Raw genomic sequence first — 19,470 nt, forward strand, 5'->3', positions numbered from 1 at the left:
GGATTACAGACTTGAATCGAACCCATCTGATCGCATTGGGCATGAATGCCACTTGTACCTGTCGATCTATTACCCTATCTCAGCCTTGCCCCGAAAGCGGGCAAGAGCCGGAGAATTGCCGCAGGATTGGGCCGTTTGAACCTTATAAAACTCTGACTTCAGCCTCCCTTTTCCAGTGGTCTTGTGTGCTGTGATAGGTATGTTCGGCATTTCCTGCTACATTATGGCAGATAGGAGATATGTACGAGTCAAGAGCGCATCCAAAACTTTCTACAGAGCTCTAGAGGCGTTTTATTCGGATTCCCGGCATACTGCCTTTTGTCCTGAGCATCCTCGGCGCCTCGGATGAAATGCACGCGAGCGTAAGACGCCACAGCCGTTCTCGTCGAACGCTGATGCTTGTAGAAGATCCCACTCGCCCGAGAGCAGCATACAGCTTGTAACCGATGACCAGGATAGCGATGCTCTGACCCCAGACGCCCAAGCAGTGGGTTCGATTTGTTTCGTACTGCAGCCCGAACTACTGCAGTGCTCGCTTCCTTCCCCGGACGCCGTCCTAACCTCAAGCGGCAAGACCTCCAAGCGAGTGAATGTGATGAAACGCTATACTACGTAAACGGGCCCGCCAGTGGAATTTGCCGTTCTGTCTACCAGGAGCATGCTGTGATGGCTGCCCCCAGATGTTGATTTCGTAGAAGACTGGCCATTAATTGGTTCCTGAGGCCGACATGTGCGGCATCGTCCCACAGTGGTTATGGTGTGCACACATTCCTTCTATCATCCTGGCAAGGATGCAATTGAGCAAGACAATCTCACGCTGCTTCACAAGCGCTACTTCAACCGGCAACTTAGGTCTATTCGCAGACATGGAGCAGTACGAACTAGCTCTGATGAGGACAACAACGGCGATATCTACGGTACCGACGCCGACTACCAAATTTCCTACTAGTCGTGGCACCCTATACTTGTATCAGTACTGATGTGCCCGAAGTCCAGCCTCAACGGGTACGTCTTGGAAGTATTCTGCGTTCTCATCTCCGACTGTCAGAAAACACAGATTGAATAAAACTGCCTCCACTCTGCTAGAAGAGTTATAACATGCGCATCTATCATCAAGCAACTTCATCTACGTGAGAGAGTTTTGGCTTTCAATTTTGGATCCTCACTATAGAGCGGACCGAGCAATTTGCTGAACTATCGGCAATGTGAGGGCGCTTGCGTACTGTGCTCCCGTGAAGACTGAGTGCCGTCCCACGTTGTGGTCCCATGGCTCCGTAGCAACGCAGTCCGGGAGCTCTGGCAAACTCATATCCTGTCCAGAAATGCGAAGCATGATGCCTTCACCAGGGGCCAAGACAAATCCGACAGGCCAGATGGGGATCTCCAGCTCTACAATCTCGCCTCTTTGTACTGCTTGCTTTCGATTGTGCTCGTAAAATATGTCATTCCCAATGGTGTTGCTGTCGTTGCGAGAAATAGCGTGCGATGCTCTGAGAAAGCCCTGTGGTCCAAGAATTTTTGCGGTATTCAAGTCCGGTCTTTGTCTCACTGGTGATGGGTGTGGAAATGTCGGCTGCTCCAAAGCCTCCCCCTTGCTGTTGACTTTCCGGAGCTGGCACACGACATCCATATCATCGTGGTCTGCGCAAGATACAAATACTTTTAGTTTGGGGTAGCCGGCAATTTCTGTGTATGTGTCGAAGCATGCGCTGAACTCCTATTCCTCTGTTTAGTGACGCACACTTGCTTTGCAATAATTCTTCCACTTACGACAGCCTCGTGCATACCGTGTGCTTCATAGGCGCAATGCACTCCCAAAGAGGGCACTCTCGGCTTCATACTCATGTCAGAAGCGTCGAGGAAAAGTACTTGCATCATCTCGCGTGCCAATGGGTATTCTCTCTCGGGTCGCTCCACTATTGTACTTGCTAGGCCCCCATCCTCCTCGAAACCCAGCAACGAGAGTCTGACGCGAGGCGTATCATTCTCCCAGCTGTTCAATATTCCTTTGCAGTATCTGTCGAAGAACTTCTGGAGATCATCTAAAATCTCCGGACGATATTGGTCGTGCCCTGTTTCTGAGTCAGTCTCACCGTGGTATTTACACATTGGGAGTTGTCGCCCGACATTCTTGATATGGATGAATACGCAGCCATTTAAGACCGGTCTTGGCGTCTCGGAATGTAGTGAATGACCCATGAGAATGGAGTAGCGAACTGAGAAAGTCAGCGTGGTTGCCGCTGCACTGGCCCCAGCAGAGGTACGAACGAATAGGATGCCACGAGGTACAAGGGAATATGATCAATGTTCTCGACCGGGATTCGCTTAGTCTCCCAGAACTCATCATACAGTGGCCTGGAGACTAACATTGACGAGGCCCCTTCGATCGAACCAGGACATGTTTCGCAGTCAGTACCATTTCCCTCGAGATCGTCGAGGGGCTCGTACCTGCTAGTGACCCAGCAAGACTCTTTTGGAAAAGGGGAAGATATGGTATGCTTCCTCTTGCGATCCTCTCCCGATAGTAGTCTGTGAAACCCTCCCACGGAGCAAATGCTTTGAGAGCAGGATGCGAAAGTCGGGCCGCAAAATTGATCTGCGAGATTGCCAGCCACGAGTTGCCCGCCATGCAAACAGAACCGTTGCACCACGGCTGTTTTGAGATGAAGTCTATCGTGTCAAAGATGTCCTCAGCCTCCTGTAGTCCGTAGATCGCCAGGTCGCCCTCTGATACTCCAGACCCACGCGAGTCGATATTCAGAACCGCGTAACCTCTCTGACACCACTCAGCCGGGTCGGGGGCCTAGCAACGCCGAGTGTAAGCTTGATCAAAATCTATATCTTGACACCTACCTCAAACTTCTGATATCCCGACCATTTGTCCTTCGAATAGCCAGCTCTGAAGGGGATCATGTTGTCGTAGTTATGCGCTCCAGTCCCCGATTTGCCATATGGAGACCAAGCGATGATGACTGGCACAGCGTCCGTGTCCGACTGTAGAGGACGGAAAATATCAGCGTAAAGCTTGATCCCATCTCTCAGCGTAACGGTCTGATCATGTTCGAAGATCACATCTGTCGGGAAAGTTCTAAGACCCGCTTCTCGGACATGACCTTTGTTGAGAATCGTGCGGCCTGGGTGGAAACCCTTGTAGTTGAATGAGGGATGTCGATGTGCCGGAATCAGTTTAACATAAGGCAGGTCTGGGAAGAGACCTTGCACCTTGTTCATAGAGGTTTGCATATCAGTGTAGTATTGCGAAGTGTTGGTTATCTACCTCAAAAGAAGACGTAGCTTACGCGGCAAATTTATCGATCCCCAACAGCAGTGCTTCCAGTAAAAATCTAGAAGCGAACGTCGCAACGAACAAGTTTGGGTCTGTTCTTTGGAGAAGGTCATTACTAGCCGCAGCTGACCCGGTTCAGCTCGAGCGAGCAATACCCAGATGCAGTCAACAAGAGCGCTGCTGGCCTGACCCCTTTTTGCTACATTGCTTCCGAATCTTTCAGCCCCATGATTGAAGCAGTGCGTCCACTGCCGCGTGGGGTCGAAGAGTACGGTTTTTAACTTGGTTCTGCTGGAGTTTCTCTATTTATCAATAATTGAAGACGGAGTATTGCTTTTTGTGCCCGCAGAGAACAACGGACGAGCCACAGAGCTTGGCCATGACCGGTTGGGCATGCAACATTTCCACAGAACGGTGCTAGAAGCCTGCTTCTAGGAGCCTATTTCATTATCTCGAATCTGAGAATCGAATGTGATCGTCGTGCCAGACACCCGTTTTCCAGATCGAAATTTACTGGAAGCCCGCCTATTGTCGCTATGACTCTGCTCTCGGTGCTTTTTCTCGTCGTCACCGGACCCGGCTATTCTCATGGCAGCCAAGCAGCGAACGAACGAACACCAGCAGCACTCCTCGAAGCTGCCAATTATGTGAGGTCAAGCAGTTTACTTCAAGCATGAACGGTCACCTAACTAACGACAGGGCCAAACAGCCTTCATAATTCTGTTCTTTTCTTCGCAACAATCATTGCGCCCTAGACTCCAGATCATCATTATCTACTATGGATCGGGCGGCACAGGTCGGCGGGCTGAGAGACTAGAAGGTGCGAATTGGTAATATCAGCCCCGAAAACGAGGTTGAATATATTGCTTTCGATTTATTTGACAAGATTGGCTTGCAGTTGCAGAAGTTGGATTCGACGAGAGCATGTCGCTAGTCTAGGACGATGCCGTTGTGGTTGCCGTAGCGATTGTCCAGTTATCGTTCAGGGTAGAGTCTTTGGTATTAGTCGGCGTAGCGACTGTTTCGATTGCTGCCAACTGTAAGCATTGAAGATTTTATCCAGCTCCCGAACGTACTTGTGCTGTCTGGGATCGGAGTCAATGTGACTGGACGGTCAGATGGGCCTTCAGGTGGTACTACTGGAGGCTGATCACAACAGAACCCGTTTGATTCGGCGTTGAACACGTTGGCTGTTGGTAATCCCTGGTGTGGCATGTTTCCAGCACGCCTGAACGGCTCGTCCGCGTTCTTCCAGACATCGTTAATTGCGGTGTTGACGAAGTAACCTGCTCCGCCCACCGGCACCCCAGATATGAAATTGACTTGCACATTGGATCGCACATAAGCCTGGGCCTGGTTATTTGCCAGACCTAGCCACTATGCGTATTGTCAGCTCGGTGCCCATCACGGTGCAAGAACAGTCCCTACAGATGTGAATATTGCTGCCGTACCGCTAGTCAGTGGAGTCGCAAGGGAGGTGCCACTGCGAAACCCGAAATTGTTCGGGCTCCCTGGCAAAGCAACATAGACATCTTTCGCCGGAGCCAGAAAAGCAACGTCCCTTCCGCGGTTCGTGGAAGGCCAAAATGTGTAATTGTTGTCGGTGCCGCCGATGCAGTTCACATTGGCTAATGTGCATGGCCAGACCGGATGTTGATCTAGATCCGCACCTTGGTTACCAGAAGCCGAAAACATGCTAATACCTGCAGCGGCGGCGTCATTCAAGGCGTCGTTAATGTCCTGGAAGCTGTAGAAGAGGATGAAGGACATGTTAAGGACAGATCCTCGGAACCCGGCCGTGGTGAATTTGGATCTGTGGTTGCTGATCATGTCCTGGATCGCTTGGACAACGCTGCCTTCTGTAAAATTACTTGGGTCAATCTTGATGCTGATGATTCTCGCAAAAGGTGCAATTCCAGTTGTGTCGCCTGCGGCAAAACTGGCAACTGCAGTGCCGTGACCCACGGTATCCTGCATATCGCCCGGACCGTATGGATTTGGATCAGTTGGAGCCAAGCCTCTGATTTTGGAAGCGCGGCCACCGAACGTGCTGTGAGCAAGGCACACCCCTCCGTCCAGCACATATATGTCAACACCCTGTACAGCCGTGTCTAAAAAGTCGTAGTCACCCATATCATTTACTGGTGTAGATATCTTGTGGCCAGAAGCCATCATTTGTAGAGCGTACGAGGCGGAGCCGCGCTTTGTCGTAATCGACCAACGCTTGTCCAGATGCTGGGTTGCGTTGCTTTCAAAGTTGGAATCGCCAAGGAGCGGACTGAAAGTGATGCTCACGTATCGATCGCATATGACTTCAATTACCCCTGGGTCGAGTCGAATGAAGTTGTCGAGGGTGTCTCGGTCGATTTTGGCAATGTATCCGAGCGGAACAGTCGTCTCTAGGAACCTCTCGAACGTGGTGACGTTGATGCCGGTATGTCTTACATGGCCTTCCAGGGTGTGATTGGCATGAAACTTCACTTTGTAGATGTCCGATGCAGTGTCCGTAAAGTTCTCACAAATCAGCGGTGCGGGAACAGTTCTTCTGTCGTCAGGGGTTTGATGTGGTAAGCTAGCCCAGCTTCCGTGGACAACAAAGTTCAAAATAAGAGATACGCTGCATAGCCGCATTGTGAGCAGGAGGTCCTTGTCGGGAAATGTGTCCTGAAATACCACAGAAAAGGAGAACGTGAAGACAAAGTAGACCTTGTCTCTTCTTGCTGCGATAGCATCGTCTTTGACAGACTCACGGGGTCTTATATGCATGGGTTCAATCTTTTTTGGAGGTCATATTTTGCGTCGAGAAGCTCTCGCACTATACTCCTTGACATTCTGGTTACAGTCATGGTGACATCCCAAACGAGACATCTTTCAATTCACGCCGCCACCTGACAAACCACCAAAAGTAACGTTGCCTCTGGATGCTCAACTCGTGTCGTTGCTAGTGGAAGAGCTGTGAGACAGAGGCTTGGAACTGGGTGCAAAGTATCAAATATGGCATTGTGGAAGGAATAGTAGTGTTGCTTCTGCAATGTTAGGGCATTTTATGGCGTATAGAGACAATGTTGCGAGCATCATGCGTTATGGCGGACTAGGGCAGCTGCAAGGCGTAGCAATGGGTTTTGAAACTATTGAACTGTATCTCACTATCCGGCCTGGTGCTTCAAAAGCACGTGTCTTACTTGCAGGCAGCCAATAGTGGTGCTCTGCAATTGCTCCTGTCAAGGTTGTGCTTACTCCTAAAGCCTGACTGCTACGTTCTGCGTCTAAACTTTCAAGGTAACGCCACCAGCGTATAGTCCCACCACCACAATGTGAGCCTTTGTCTTTGAATACCTGAAATTAGAAGCCCTCTTAGTTTATAAGTTCGCTCCCTGGCGGGCCATGCGCACTTGTAGATCCCAGAATCAGCAAGAAAGCAAGGCAGTATGTTGACCAACATGTTGGTGAACATTACGTTGATAGCGGTGTCTTTCATTGTCTTTGCTACCGCCAATAATTGTGACGGTTCTTTTCCCCCTGGCGTCGGCCCTACTCTGACTCTCAACAATGTCACGCTGCCTTCTGGGCGGAACTTCATCTACTACCTGCCCCAATTCTACAACGGCTACAACATGCATCCCGCTGTCTTCTCGTTCCATGGCGGTGCTAGGAACGCAACCTGGCAAGAGGATCTTACGCAACTCACCAACCCATACTACAATTGGCAAGGCATCTCCGTTTATCCGCAAGGGGCACCACGGCCCAGCTCCGACGACGACGACGACGACGACGACGATACCGGGGACACCGACGCAGACTATCAGATCGGCTACTGGTTATCCCATCCTGGTGTAGCGGAAGCGTCTCCCAACGACATCGATTTTGTTATCGACATCCTCAACTGGCTCGATGAGAATCTGTATTGATACCTCCTCCATATTCGCGACAGGCAAGAGCAATGGTGGAGGACTGGTGAACCTGCTCGCGTGTAACTTCACGACTGCATCAATGTTCACAGCATTCGCATCAGTCAGTGGCGCTTATTACGAAGACAAGCTGGCTATCGACGGCGATCCGGCTCGAGATGTCCCCTTCCTAAGTTTCCACGGGCTCAATGACACGACCATCCCTTACAATGGCAAACCTCCAAAACTGGAATATTCCTCAGCAGGAGAGCTTCCGAAGCCGGTAACATATACTGGAACGTTCGGGATTGACGACTGGCTTCGCAAATGGTTCAAGATCAACAGCTTGGCCGACTCCAATGGCAAAGTCGATGTAGTCAACACAACTCTATATGGCGGATACGTGACTCAATGTGTGTTTGGCGGCCCTGGATCCGTCAACATTATCCACTACAAGGAGAACGATCTTGGTCATGTCTGGGCTAGCCTTTATCCAAACACCGATTGTCCGTCCACGAATGCCACGCGGAACCTCACCAAGTGTCCAATGGGCCATTATGTTTTCAACGCAACAGAAGTCATTATCGATTACTTCAATTCTTTCATGCAAAGTGGTGCAATAACATTTTAGCGTCTGCAATTCGATGGGCCCCAGAGCAGTCAAGATACAATTGGAAAGTTATTTGGACAGTTAAAGACAGGCAGCATGAACATGGTCGAGATAGCTTCCATCTACGAAATCTCCATTGCCCTCGCTCTCACTCGCAGTGATCTGTCATTTCAAGCAACTCGGTTGTGGAAGAGATATTTGATGATTTATTTATTCTATGCTTGCTCACTCCAGCGTGCCTAGTAGCCCACATACAACTCATACCCTGTCGGTAAGTACGGGTTCTCAAACGTGATGTGCGTCTCATAGTACGGATCGAACATCATGGGCGAGCTGGCATTCAATGGCCGCTCAGGCCAGACATTCGCTTCCATTTCCCACAAGCTGACATTCTCGATTTGAGCCTCTCCTTTCACAACTAAAGCTGCTCCAAGAGCGTCGGCACGGCTTGGGTAGATTCTGCTCGTCATAGCGAAGCGATCGTTGATGAAGATTTCCAGAAGGCTCCCGTCGACAAAGAAATCCATCACGATGTTCTCTGTCCCGTTGGCGTAGGTAAAGGGCTCGAAGTGGCCGACGAAGGTGGCTGTTCCGATGTCGGGATGGGATGCTGCGAGCAGTGTCGAGTGTGTACGGTCAAGGACCACAGAAGAGTTGAATGCGTAGTAGCGGACCTCAGTATATTCTCCCTGATTCGGCGATGCTCGAAGCTGTACTCCGAGAAAGTCATCTTTGCCGGTGGATGGCGCCTTTCCGATCGTGGTCTGAAGGTGGAAATGCGAGCTGTTGACCTGCGGCAGGTCTTGTCGGCGGGTTACGATCTCTGACCTGGAAACGAGACAGTGCTTTTCACCCTCAATGGCATTAACAACCTCCGGAAGTGGCCGCTGAGCGACTGTGACGACACTGTATGTTCCATTCTGCGAGGAGTTTTGCCAAATCTCTGGACCCTTAACCACGTTTTTGATAGGGGCATGCACGCCATGGAACTTCTTGATGTACAGCTCTCGTGGCAGACCCAAAGATCCCTGATAGCCCTGCTGGACAACAGCAGCAGTGTTGTTGAGATCTTCATCGCTCCAACCCCACAGCACTCGTCGATCATGTTTCGTATCGTGGAAAGCATTCATAGCATAGGAGTTGCCCCAGTCGAGAACACCGGAAGCCTTGGTCTCAAATTCAGCAGACCCATTCCCACGTGGGTGAACGTCTCCCAGAACGAAAAGACTCCAGTGAGCGAGCGGATGCCATTCGTCTGCATAGCCCTCTGCACCGAAGCTGACGATCCAGTGCGTTGTCTCGCCATCGCCTCCATTCTCAACCTTCTCCACCTCGTCGTAGAATCCAGCCAGCTCAAAATTGGCGCCGTAGTTTCCTGTCTTTGTTCGGTCACCGCCAAAGGAGGTATTGATAGCAGGCTCCCAAAGAGCACCTTCGAATGTCCAGTTCGTCAAGTCGTGTGAGTCTGCCGAGAAAAGAGGAATTCGAGGACCAACGTCTCTGATCCCACTTCCCATCACGAGGTACCATTTCGAGGAGTTGTGCCCAAGGATCTTATCGAGCTTTGCATTCGGCGCAAAGACGGGATCACGAAGGCCAGTAACATTCCAACCGCCGGGCTGTCCGTTCAACCGTGGGTTTCCTTCCCACTTCTGCCAAGTTTGACCTCCGTCGGAGGACGTTGCTATGTTCTGAGTCTCTGTGGCGTAAGGCGGGCCCAGCTCGTAAGGCCTTTGCCAGTTGTCAGGTAAGAGTACATCACCGGAGTACATCAGTGTGAGGTTGCCATCAGCCTCGCCTTTCAAGTTCACGGCGTAAGCACCTCCAGAGAAGGCACCTAGCCAGTCATATGATGGAACGCTGTAGTTGCTTGGTTCGATAGCCAAGAAGCCTTTGTTCTCCCATCCGCCGACATCAGTCCAATACACGAGATCCTTCGACTTGGCATGGCCCCAGCTCGTGTTCCCGAATTGAGTGTGCTGTGGGAAAGCTTGGTAAAATATGTGGTATTCATCTCGCGTCGGATCATACATTGGCCCGCAAGGGTCGTTCATGTGGCCATTTGGTGCGAGGACGTGGTATTGGGGTCGCCATCGTAGGTACAGCGAGTTGTTGGCCAGGCTATTGAAGTCCACACTGGGCGGGATATTCTCATGGGCTGGGAATTGAGCCAATGCCGTGGTCAGACAGCCGGCTGTTAACAGTCTCAGTGACGATTGCAGACCCATCTTAATGCAGTCTTGAAGTAGAAGTGCTCGCCAGGGAATGCAGTTGCGCTTCCACTCCTCGGATACTTATAGAGATACATTCTGTCGACCGGTTTTGCGCGGAGAGTGCATGGAGAAAAGTGTGAAAATGAGTCCATCATAAGACCGACGCTTTGGGAGTTTGTGTTCACGCTTGACGTACTTGAAGGAAATTGAAGCAATGATGTCTCAGCTCGTTGCTCGACCTGCAGACAAGCGGCTCGGCAAACGACGGCGTCCAAGTCTGGAGTCGGTCCGTCTCCGCCGAATCGGCGAAACTGCCTGGATACGGTAAGAGGCAGCCTGATCGAAGGGTTGCCTGATCGTTCGATGTGCTAGTGCTGCGGGAAGATGAAAGAAGCCATTACAGTATGAAACAGTCTGGTAAATTACATCTAATTTTGCCACACAGTTCGCGTACAGCTCGCTAGTTGGCTCGTCACTCAGTCTCAACAAGCTCAACAACATTCCCATCGGGATCAGTCACAAGAAGAATGTTCTAAAACTCCATAGCTCTGGTCGTACTACTAATGGAACTCTGAGGCTGGTCGTAATACAATATTCGCGGGACCATGGTTTTCAGGCGGAAAACTTCTGCGCCGTGAAATCGGCCATGATGACATCGATGTTCGTTGTGTGATTGAACGTCAGGAGCGTAGCGGAGGACTTCCTGACATATGACTGGCAGTATGTTTGCTGTATAATAGAAATATCTTCTACCTTCAGTAATTCCACGTTTAAGGCAGTGAATCCGAATCCTGGGTCCCCAGAATACCGTACATCACACATCTTTCGGGTGTCGAGACAATTCATCGTGAGAACAACTTTGTTGATCCCTGGTACGTAGTACATGGAGAAGGTTGTTCGTTTGTTGAGTACTGGGCATTTTAGGAATGCTGACTTGACTGCGGGAAGCCAGCTGAGGCAGTCCTCATTCAGCACAATTTCGGCCGATCATCCGCCTTCTGGTACATATGGGTGCCCGTCCTTGCCACAAAGTACCGTGTGATCCGACGAGATCCTTGGGGCACAGATATTTCAGCGGACCGCCAAAAGGCCACAACAGTACCTCGACGACGTCCTGGACGAACTCGTAGACACACTCGACCAGCTCAAAATCGAGAAAGCCCACTGTGCCTGCCAGAGGAAGCCCAGAAGACGTTGGCTTTCGGGCACCCAGACTGTGTCAAGTCTATCTATGGACTTGGTGCGCAAGGATGGGGTGAGAAGTTCTCTTTGCTCTCTACGACCGATCAGGAATCTGACAAAGGCTTTCAGCAGTGGCATCTCGAGCAGTTCTCACTCCCGAGTGAAGATGGTCTTGCAGCTTACGCAGCGACTGTCCGCTCAAAGAGGCCAACTCCCATCCGATCATGGATAAGATCGAAGACACTCCTTGCCTACTTCTGACACCTGCCAACAGTGCTCTGGTGCCCATTGACGATCGGAAGAAACTTGCAAACGCGGCCAAGAACTCCCGGTTGGAACTGATTCACGGACATAGTCATGAAACCTACATTGATCAACCCGATCAGGGCCAGGAGAAATTCTTAGACTCACTAGCAAGCTTGAGGAAGTGAAGTAGAGGGGATCCAGATAGTGGAAGCCTGTTGTCCGAGGAGCATTCTGTATTTCCTCGAATATCCAATGCAAATGTTGTATGCTCACAACCCAACGGTTTTCAAGCTCAACTCCCATAACTTCTCTTCTTTCTCCTCATCATACGCATGTGGATCATATCCTGTATCAGCAGCATGAGCACCAGGCTTCGTCGGTTCACTCTCACCACAATCCGCCAAGTACCTCCCCCCATTCTCAACATCTTCAAAATGCGGACTCAGAGCCGCCCACACGGTCGTAGCAGCACCCTGCTCAGGAGTCTTGAATGCATTGATGAGCTCCGGAGTGAAACTAAAATCTCCATGATCGCTTTCCGTCAAATGTCTGCCGAGATTCGTGGCGATGACCCCTGGGTTGAGCGACAAGCCGATAATGCCCTGGGAAGCATAGTGGCGGGTGATGGAGTTGCACATGTAGATGTTGGCCGTCTTGCTCTGTCCGTATGTTTGCCATTTGTTGTAAGTCATTGGGTGGCGCTTGGAATGAAGGTCTTCGAAACGGCCGCCGCTGAACCAATGGCCTGATGAGCTCACGCTGACGACTCTGGATGGAACTTTGGATTTCTCGGCCGCCTTCTGCATCAATGGTCGAAGAGGCTGGAACAGCAGGAAATGAGCGAAGTGGTTCACGCCAATCTGGCTTTCCAGACCATCCTCTGTCAAAGAGTACGGAACCGCCATGATTCCAGCATTGCAAATCAAGATGTCGAGGGTTGCCGTCTTGCTCTCGATGGCCTTCGCAGCTTTGCGGACGCTGTCCAGCGAGTTCAGGTGCAACTCAATTGCTTCCGGGACAGGCAAGTTGGGGTTCTCTCTGACGATCTCCTCGATGATCTTGTCGAGCTTGCTCACATCCCTGGCAGTCAAGAACAACTTTGCCCCGGTAAGGTGCAACGCTTTTGCTGTCGTGACGCCGATTCCAGAGTTCGCACCGGTGATTAGAATGGTCTTGCCCTTCAACTTCCCGACCAAATCACAGTCTTTGACAATTTGTGTTCCAGTCGGGCGGGCATCGCCAGCTCCCTGAGGACTGGCGTGTACATCTCTGTAAGGCTGATACGGCTTCGATCGTGCTCCCGGCATGATTTCAGATTTCGAGGACTGACGAATGTTTTGAGAGCTGGACCTGCCGTTCCAAATGTGCTCTACAGGTCAGTATATAACCTCGGGGCCGCATGGCAAGCCACTTCGTCAACATCTTCATGTTTGCTCCCATGACACCTACATGTGTTGTGCTTGCGATTCAAGAAAGGAAACAGCAGGGAGTAAACGCCTAAAGCCGTGGAATAAGAGTCGTTATTTAGTTGCAGCCGAATGGGGCAACATCGTCCAGTGATCCGTCGGCGTCACCTGTTAACCGAGGGCGACATCAATTTACCAGGACCTTAGTCAGAGCAAGGCGACAAAGTGCGGATGACTCGGGACCAGGCTGTGAGATGTACGACTCGTACCCCGGAGCAACCGCAAGCCCGGTTATACGACTCGGCTGGGTGGATGAAAGTTTAGCCGAGAAAAACTCTCCATTAGGTTGAGAACCAACCTTGTGAGGTGTGGCTCAAGGCTCTTGAGTGTCTATTGAGCTTTTGAAAGTTGCTCTTTGCCCTGATTTGGCTCGCCACCAGCTACCACTCCTTCGTCGACGGTAATTCTTGGTCCCGCATAGTTCTTTCTCCCGTCAAAGATCCATTGAAGGCCGGAAATAAGAATGATGATGCCGAATGCTACGATGCAGTAGTTCATGTTGGACGCAGTCACCGGCCTCCAGGTGGGAACAGAAATAGCACGGTTGTCAGGATGGTATATGCTGTGGAGCGCAGGTCAGCTTCCGTAGGTGAGAGTGCAAGGGCTTAGGAAGACTGGACGTACCGACTCCGAGGATATTCGCAGTCCATCCAAGCCATTCGGGCATCGCAAAAGGCCGTGGTGGGAGCTTGCGTCGTAGATACAGCATATTCATTGCGGGTGGCAAGGCATAGCTGATGCCCAAAGCTACAACTGACGAAGCGGTAACGGCATTAAACGCCACGTTCGAGCCCAGGTAGATGCAGCCAAACACGATAACCACAAACACATTCAGAAACAGTGCATTGAGCGGAACTCCCAACTTCTGGTTCAACTTCCACCAGAAAGCGGACACTGGGAGCATGCCGTCTCGAGCCACTGCGAACGTCATTCGAGACGATGTAGTCATGACCGCAGTCCCGCCAAAGATGAAGCACATGAGCGGGAGTATCAGTAGGCACACGGCACCAGCTTTGTTCCTTGTTGCAATGTAGGAGATTTGAAGCAACGGCCCGGCTGGGGAATTGATGACATCCTCAGAGTTGACCAGGCCTCCAGATACAAAGAGCAACACGACCTGGAAAAGCCAGCCAGTGCCGATTCCGATCAAAACACAGTAAACCATGATCTTCGGGCCTTCGACGGACGGATTTGGGATCTCTTCGCTCAGGTGGGCGACAGCGTCGAACGCTGTAAGACTGAAGCTGCCCTGAAGAAGGCCGAGTAGCCACGCAGGACCGTCCGGCCAGCCAGTTGTGTTGATAAACGTGGCAAAGACATACTCTCCAGTGGCATAGTCTGGAGCAGCGCATGCAAGTACCGTAATGCAGACCACGAGAAATCCCACGAGTGACCAGCAGATAGCAAAGCCGTTCAACTGTGGCAGAACTCGCTGCAAGAGGGCGTTGTTCAGGAAGAAGATCAGAGTAATGCCGATATAAATGAGGAACTGGTGCCATCGGTGGAAGTCGTACGACGGATGCATGAGGTAGATGATGTTGATGATCAAGGTGGAGCAGATGCTGCAATGGTCAATGTCAAATCACGGCAGTCTTTTCTGTTCGATGCCAAGCTTACGAGGCGTTTGTGGCAACCAAGGCGACCTGTCCGGTGTGGGGTCAGCTTCATTGTGAAAGCCTGAGAATGCCCTGATGCTTCTCGGTTTTACTTACCCATCCAGACAGATTGACCCAGCCAGTGATCCACGACATCCCAGCACGTAACGACGGCGGGCTACAAATCGCTACCCAATAGTATTGGCCTGAGACTGTAAGCCAGTAGTGCTCTCCTCATGATGATCCACCATCGAACTGCTTACGCACCACCAGCGGTAGGAAAAGCGGACAGAAACTCTGCCAGACTCGCCGCCAATGCCAGATTGAAGACGCCGGCAACGACAAGGCCCCATCCCACTGCCACAGGACCTCCCGATGGCAAAGCGAGGTTGAGCGATGCAGCTAACGCACTCCAAGTGTTCAGAATGGCAAAAGCCAGTCCCAGCATCGTCCATCGCGAGAATTGTCGTTCAAAGGACTGTGCATGGCCGAGGTTGGCCAACTGGGCCGCGTCGTCTGAAAGTCCCTTCTCTGCCATCTTCTTGCCTCGTATATCGCCAAAAGATCACAGTCCATGGCCAGCAGCATCTTCTTGAGAAGTATGTCCAGCTGAAGTCATGATAAGCTGCCCGGTCTAGCCCTACAGGCGTCCCAGACTTAAAGGAGGAGGTCGGGGGCGGCGGCCGGGATCGCTAACGTCAGTCAGCCGCTCGCATGCAACTTCCACCTTGGGCACCGTTCCACAAGCCTCTCTTTCCACCCCTTGTCTGTCGCTTAACTGCTCGTTCAGTCGTAGGGGACCATCAACATCGTCTGCATCACCACTGCCCACGTTACTTCACCTGGGCACCGGCATGAGTGCCAAGTGAAAGACCACGACATTGTTGAACGGGTTCCCCGAAATTGACATCTTGAAGAGACACCACGTTCAGCGGTATCGTTCACGGATATCTTCAGAGATGCGGATAAAAGACATGGCATTGCCTGCGAAACTGCAGATGCTGTACAGCAGTCAAGCTAGGTCACGAAGATGGAATTCGCCCTGTCGACACTGTTCAGTCTCCTCGGCATCAGCACGGCTGCACCTTTGGCCTGCGAGAGGACCGACGTACTCATCTTGTACCTGCTCATATCCTTTCCGATTTTGCAAATTCGAGGCTGACAATACATTAGAGGAGCTGGATCTGCAGGCATCTCCGTCGCAAAAGCGCTCTCAAGTCAGGGTATCAGCAACTTCATCATCTTGGAGTACAACGATGATATCGGCGGCCGTGTGAAGCACACAACTTTCGGACAGAAACCAGATGGAAGTGGTCCGTATGTGATTGAGCTGGGGGCAAACTGGATCCACGGTATCGGCAAGAACAACGGTCAAGATGAGCCACGGAATCCCATTTATCAACTCGCATTGAACGACGGTCTTGAATATGCAAACTTTACAGAGAGGAACATAACAGGCTATACCGATGACGGGCGTCATTTCAACATTTCAGGGCTGTCCGATCAGTTCGATGTCGCCCAGGCTGCGGCGTATGAGCCTATGTTCCCGGGCGAAGCGACCGGCGAGAAAGACATTAGCCTACGAGGTGCCCTCCGAAGAGCCGGGTGGAATCCAGAAGGCGATCCGGAAGCCCAAGCTGCTGAGGTGTTTGGTTTTGATTTCAGGTCTGCTGTGAGCCCTGGTGTTGTGTCCACTTTCGGATCGTTTGGAGAAGCTGTACGATATATCTCGCAAGTGAAAGCAAGCTTTCTCATCATGCTGACAGCAACCACAGGAAGATCCGTATTCTGACTTCGGTGGACCAGACGTGTTCGTACGGGATCAACGTGGATACAACTTCGTCCTCAAGCAACAGCTGCGGACTTTCTTGGGTGCAGGCGACAACCGTCTGAGACTAAACATCATCGTCAACAAAATCTCTGCATCAAATAACTCGGTCACGTTCAGCACAGAAGATGGACGATGCTTTCAAGCCAAACATGCTGTCAGTACCTTTTCGGTCGGAGTACTTCAACATGCCGCCCTTGAGCCGTACAATGCTCCCGTTCGATTCGATCCACCGCTTCCAGCCTGGAAACAAGACGCCATTTCAGGATTCGGCATGGGAATGTAAGCGTCCTCAATGCCCGCCTGACTTACAAAAGCTGACATGTCTTGCAGCTACACGAAGATATTCTTTCAATTCAACGCTTCAGAGCTCTTCTGGCCGCTGGACGTGGAAAACATCATCTACGCCAGCCCAGTCGAGCGCGCGTACTACAACACCTGGCAATCTCTGACTCTTGGCCATTACTTTCCGGGTAGTGGCTTGATCTTCACCACGATGTACACCCAAGATGCCCACCGAGTCGAAGCGCAGACAGATGATGCGACGAAAGAGGAAGCTCTGGCAGTGCTTCGCCGGATGTTCGGAGACGAGAATGTGCCGGAACCACTGGACTTCACGTATCCACGCTGGGGCTTGGAGCCTTGGGCGTATGGATCCTATTCTTACTGGCCTGTTGGGTATACCGCTCAGCAGCACCAGAACTTGCGAGCAAACGTGGGGCGGCTGTGGTTTGCGGGCGAGGCTCTCATTACGAAGTACCAGTCGACAGTACATGGGGCGTGGTTGATAGGTCAGTCTGTTGGCTTGACGCTTGCTGAATGCCTGCGTGGGAATCAGACTGCTTGCGAGGGCGAGAAGCCGGCATTCACTTCTAGCAACGGGACTGTGAACTGACGAGTATTCGATGGGCACGATAAGAGCAAGGCGGTCGAATGACGAGAACTTCCCTCAGACACACGCAAGGCTTGATGCACGGTCTGATGAGCATGGTCTGACTTGTCAACCCTCGGACAGCATTACCACAACTCGCCCTTTGTCATCCTCTCCTTAAATAAATACCTACATGTATACCGAACGAAGAACGTCACCTAAAAAGCTCCTTCAACAGGGCCACCGTCACCCTCCCCAATGCATAAAAGTTTAACCAGGCTTCGTGCGGCTCCCACTTCAGCCGGACCTCGCCTACATAACTCCGAGCCTCCATCAAACAACAATCAATCGTACAGCAAATCTCCCTCACACTCAGCGAAACTCCCACAGGATGCCCAAAGAGCGCAAGACATGTACGAGGTGCTCGATGCGGCGACAGCGCTGTGACCGCAACGAGCCCTGCCAGCGGTGCGTGCAAGCCGGCGTGGGCGGCGACTGCACGAGGATCTGGGTCGGCGGATACGACCCTCGAGTGCATCGAGACTATCATAGGACCAGGCCGAAGAGGAGTTCTAGTTCTACTGCTGGGAGTTCGATCGTGCCTGTGGAGACTCCGCCGCCGAGCATGCCGACGACGAATCCAACGCTGGATCCGCATGCACGCCTGCTGAAGCTGCTGTCCTCGCTGCAGCAGATCCTCCCGCCGAAACAGAGCATTCTGCAGCTGGTCGACTTCCATGGCCACTCGTTGCAGTGATACCATGGCAGTATGTCGTCTCGAAGTTTTCGACAGGAGCTGTATTCTGCGCCTCAGTCTGTCGATAGCATCTACCTGCGCGGCTTGGATCTACAGTGGTGTGCGCTACTGTTCGCCACGATGGCTGCTAGTTTGACTATTGCCTCCGAGACGACGGTCACTGCCTGGGGATTCTCGAATCAACGGAGGAAGGATCTGAGTCGGTTGTGGTATCGTGCGGCTTCTCAGTCGTTGGATATGGCGTCCTGTGTTCAACAGCCTGGTATCTGCACCGTTCAAGCTGTTCAAGTCCTGTTCATGTCTGCGAAGAAACTCGGATGTCTCGAGAAGCAAATGCAGCTATTCGGCGTAGCCCACAAGACCGCACTGGACCTCGGATACGAGCAGTTGCCGTACGAAGCAACTTTAGACATTGCTCACGCCCTCGTACTCTTACCCCGACATGTTAAACCAGGAAACAGTCACAAACCAAATGATCTGGACTCAGCTCTGCCTCCAAGAATGGCTATCCACGCGAGCAATGGACACACTCACCACAAACCGCCTTCTCCGCACAAACGAGACGACACATCCCGCAGGCGACTACATCCTCCCAGGCCATGCGCTGAGCATCCAAGTAAACCCCCAACTCTCGACAATCTTCGACACAGACTTCTGCGTCTTCCTCGATCGAGTCGCCCAAGTCGCTGCTGGCCACTTCGAGTTCTCGTGCAATATGCAGGAGGAACCGGGTAGCTATATTGCCGTCTTGGATCTGGACTACAAACTTCGAGCGCTGAGTAAAGATCCGATCTATCAGGTTCAAAAACCGGCGAGGATAGTGTTGTCTCATCTGTTGCTTCTGCTGCATAAACGCTGGTCCCTGAGGAGTTTTGAAGACTCTCAGTTCTCGTACTCACGTTGGGCTTCTGTCACTGCTTCCACACAGATCATCCGCGACATCGATTGCTCGAGGGAGGGAAAAGGAGAGGTTTCATTGTGGAACTTTTTGGTGTGTCAAATCCTGAACATGAGAGTGATTAGGACTAACAAGACGTCGGTCAACGATCTTCGCTGCGCTAGTGACCATGTGCCAAAGCATCGCACACTTGTCCCTCATGGAAGCGTCGTACTGCGCGCACCGCGAGCTGATCGACCGAGCAGTAGCCGCATTGCAGGGTTCCTGCTACGGAGACCTTTCGAGGGAGATGTCCAGTACTGCTCAATTAGCAGGCCAATCATGGATGGCCATGGAAGCCGTAGGATGATCGTGGATGAGCTCCTTGTCAACCCATTTGACCATGGGGCTTTCAGCTACAGACACTCGTCTGGAACGGAAACAGAAACAGCTGCGAATGGCTGATCCAGACTGAGAGTCCAAGAGAAACCAACTCACACAGCTATTTCCAGAATAAGCTTTCACGGCAAGGCTGCCATACCGGAGTCGTACAACACCAAACTCCGGACCCCGTTCAGGAACACTGGCCACTGCTCTGGACCATCGATATCGTACCTGCAAAGTCCACGGGATAAATCCGAATCCATCTCAA

The 19,470-nt window shown here is 51.7% G+C and overlaps 7 protein-coding genes across 7 annotated transcripts; 2 read left to right on the plus strand and 5 right to left on the minus strand.

Moving 5' to 3' along the window:
* Positions 1-1,165: 1,165 nt before the first annotated feature.
* Positions 1,166-3,243, minus strand: M409DRAFT_70797 (uncharacterized protein; the record flags this gene model as incomplete). Its single annotated transcript, XM_033818899.1, has 6 exons — positions 1,166-1,717; positions 1,771-2,072; positions 2,128-2,216; positions 2,269-2,380; positions 2,449-2,803; positions 2,854-3,243. 6 exons carry the CDS (start codon positions 3,241-3,243, stop codon positions 1,166-1,168), a joined length of 1,800 nt encoding a protein of 599 aa, XP_033660620.1.
* Positions 3,244-4,221: 978 nt separating this feature from the next.
* Positions 4,222-5,917, minus strand: M409DRAFT_29734 (uncharacterized protein; the record flags this gene model as incomplete). Its single annotated transcript, XM_033809601.1, has 3 exons — positions 4,222-4,316; positions 4,363-4,663; positions 4,715-5,917. 3 exons carry the CDS (start codon positions 5,915-5,917, stop codon positions 4,222-4,224), a joined length of 1,599 nt encoding a protein of 532 aa, XP_033660621.1.
* Positions 5,918-6,726: 809 nt separating this feature from the next.
* On the plus strand, positions 6,727-7,804 carry M409DRAFT_60511 (carbohydrate esterase family 1 protein; the record flags this gene model as incomplete). The annotated part of the gene is made up of 2 exons (XM_033814502.1): positions 6,727-7,117; positions 7,218-7,804. 2 exons carry the CDS (start codon positions 6,727-6,729, stop codon positions 7,802-7,804), a joined length of 978 nt encoding a protein of 325 aa, XP_033660622.1.
* Positions 7,805-8,022: 218 nt separating this feature from the next.
* On the minus strand, positions 8,023-9,837 carry M409DRAFT_70798 (glycoside hydrolase family 32 protein; the record flags this gene model as incomplete). The annotated part of the gene is made up of 1 exon (XM_033818900.1): positions 8,023-9,837. The coding sequence occupies one exon, from the start codon at positions 9,835-9,837 to the stop codon at positions 8,023-8,025; it is 1,815 nt and encodes a 604-aa protein (XP_033660623.1).
* Positions 9,838-11,693: 1,856 nt separating this feature from the next.
* On the minus strand, positions 11,694-12,731 carry M409DRAFT_29738 (uncharacterized protein; the record flags this gene model as incomplete). The annotated part of the gene is made up of 1 exon (XM_033809602.1): positions 11,694-12,731. The coding sequence occupies one exon, from the start codon at positions 12,729-12,731 to the stop codon at positions 11,694-11,696; it is 1,038 nt and encodes a 345-aa protein (XP_033660624.1).
* Positions 12,732-13,220: 489 nt separating this feature from the next.
* On the minus strand, positions 13,221-16,589 carry M409DRAFT_70800 (uncharacterized protein; the record flags this gene model as incomplete). The annotated part of the gene is made up of 6 exons (XM_033818901.1): positions 13,221-13,452; positions 13,511-14,452; positions 14,508-14,533; positions 14,603-14,691; positions 14,753-14,987; positions 16,557-16,589. The coding sequence occupies 6 exons, from the start codon at positions 16,587-16,589 to the stop codon at positions 13,221-13,223; spliced, it is 1,557 nt and encodes a 518-aa protein (XP_033660625.1).
* A 1,472-nt stretch (positions 16,590-18,061) lies between these two features.
* On the plus strand, positions 18,062-19,283 carry M409DRAFT_29741 (uncharacterized protein; the record flags this gene model as incomplete). The annotated part of the gene is made up of 2 exons (XM_033809603.1): positions 18,062-18,367; positions 18,429-19,283. The coding sequence occupies 2 exons, from the start codon at positions 18,062-18,064 to the stop codon at positions 19,281-19,283; spliced, it is 1,161 nt and encodes a 386-aa protein (XP_033660626.1).
* Between the last annotated feature and the right edge of the window lie 187 nt (positions 19,284-19,470).

This window comes from Zasmidium cellare (genome assembly GCF_010093935.1).
Source record: "Zasmidium cellare ATCC 36951 unplaced genomic scaffold M409scaffold_55, whole genome shotgun sequence".
NCBI lineage: Eukaryota > Fungi > Ascomycota > Dothideomycetes > Mycosphaerellales > Mycosphaerellaceae > Zasmidium > Zasmidium cellare.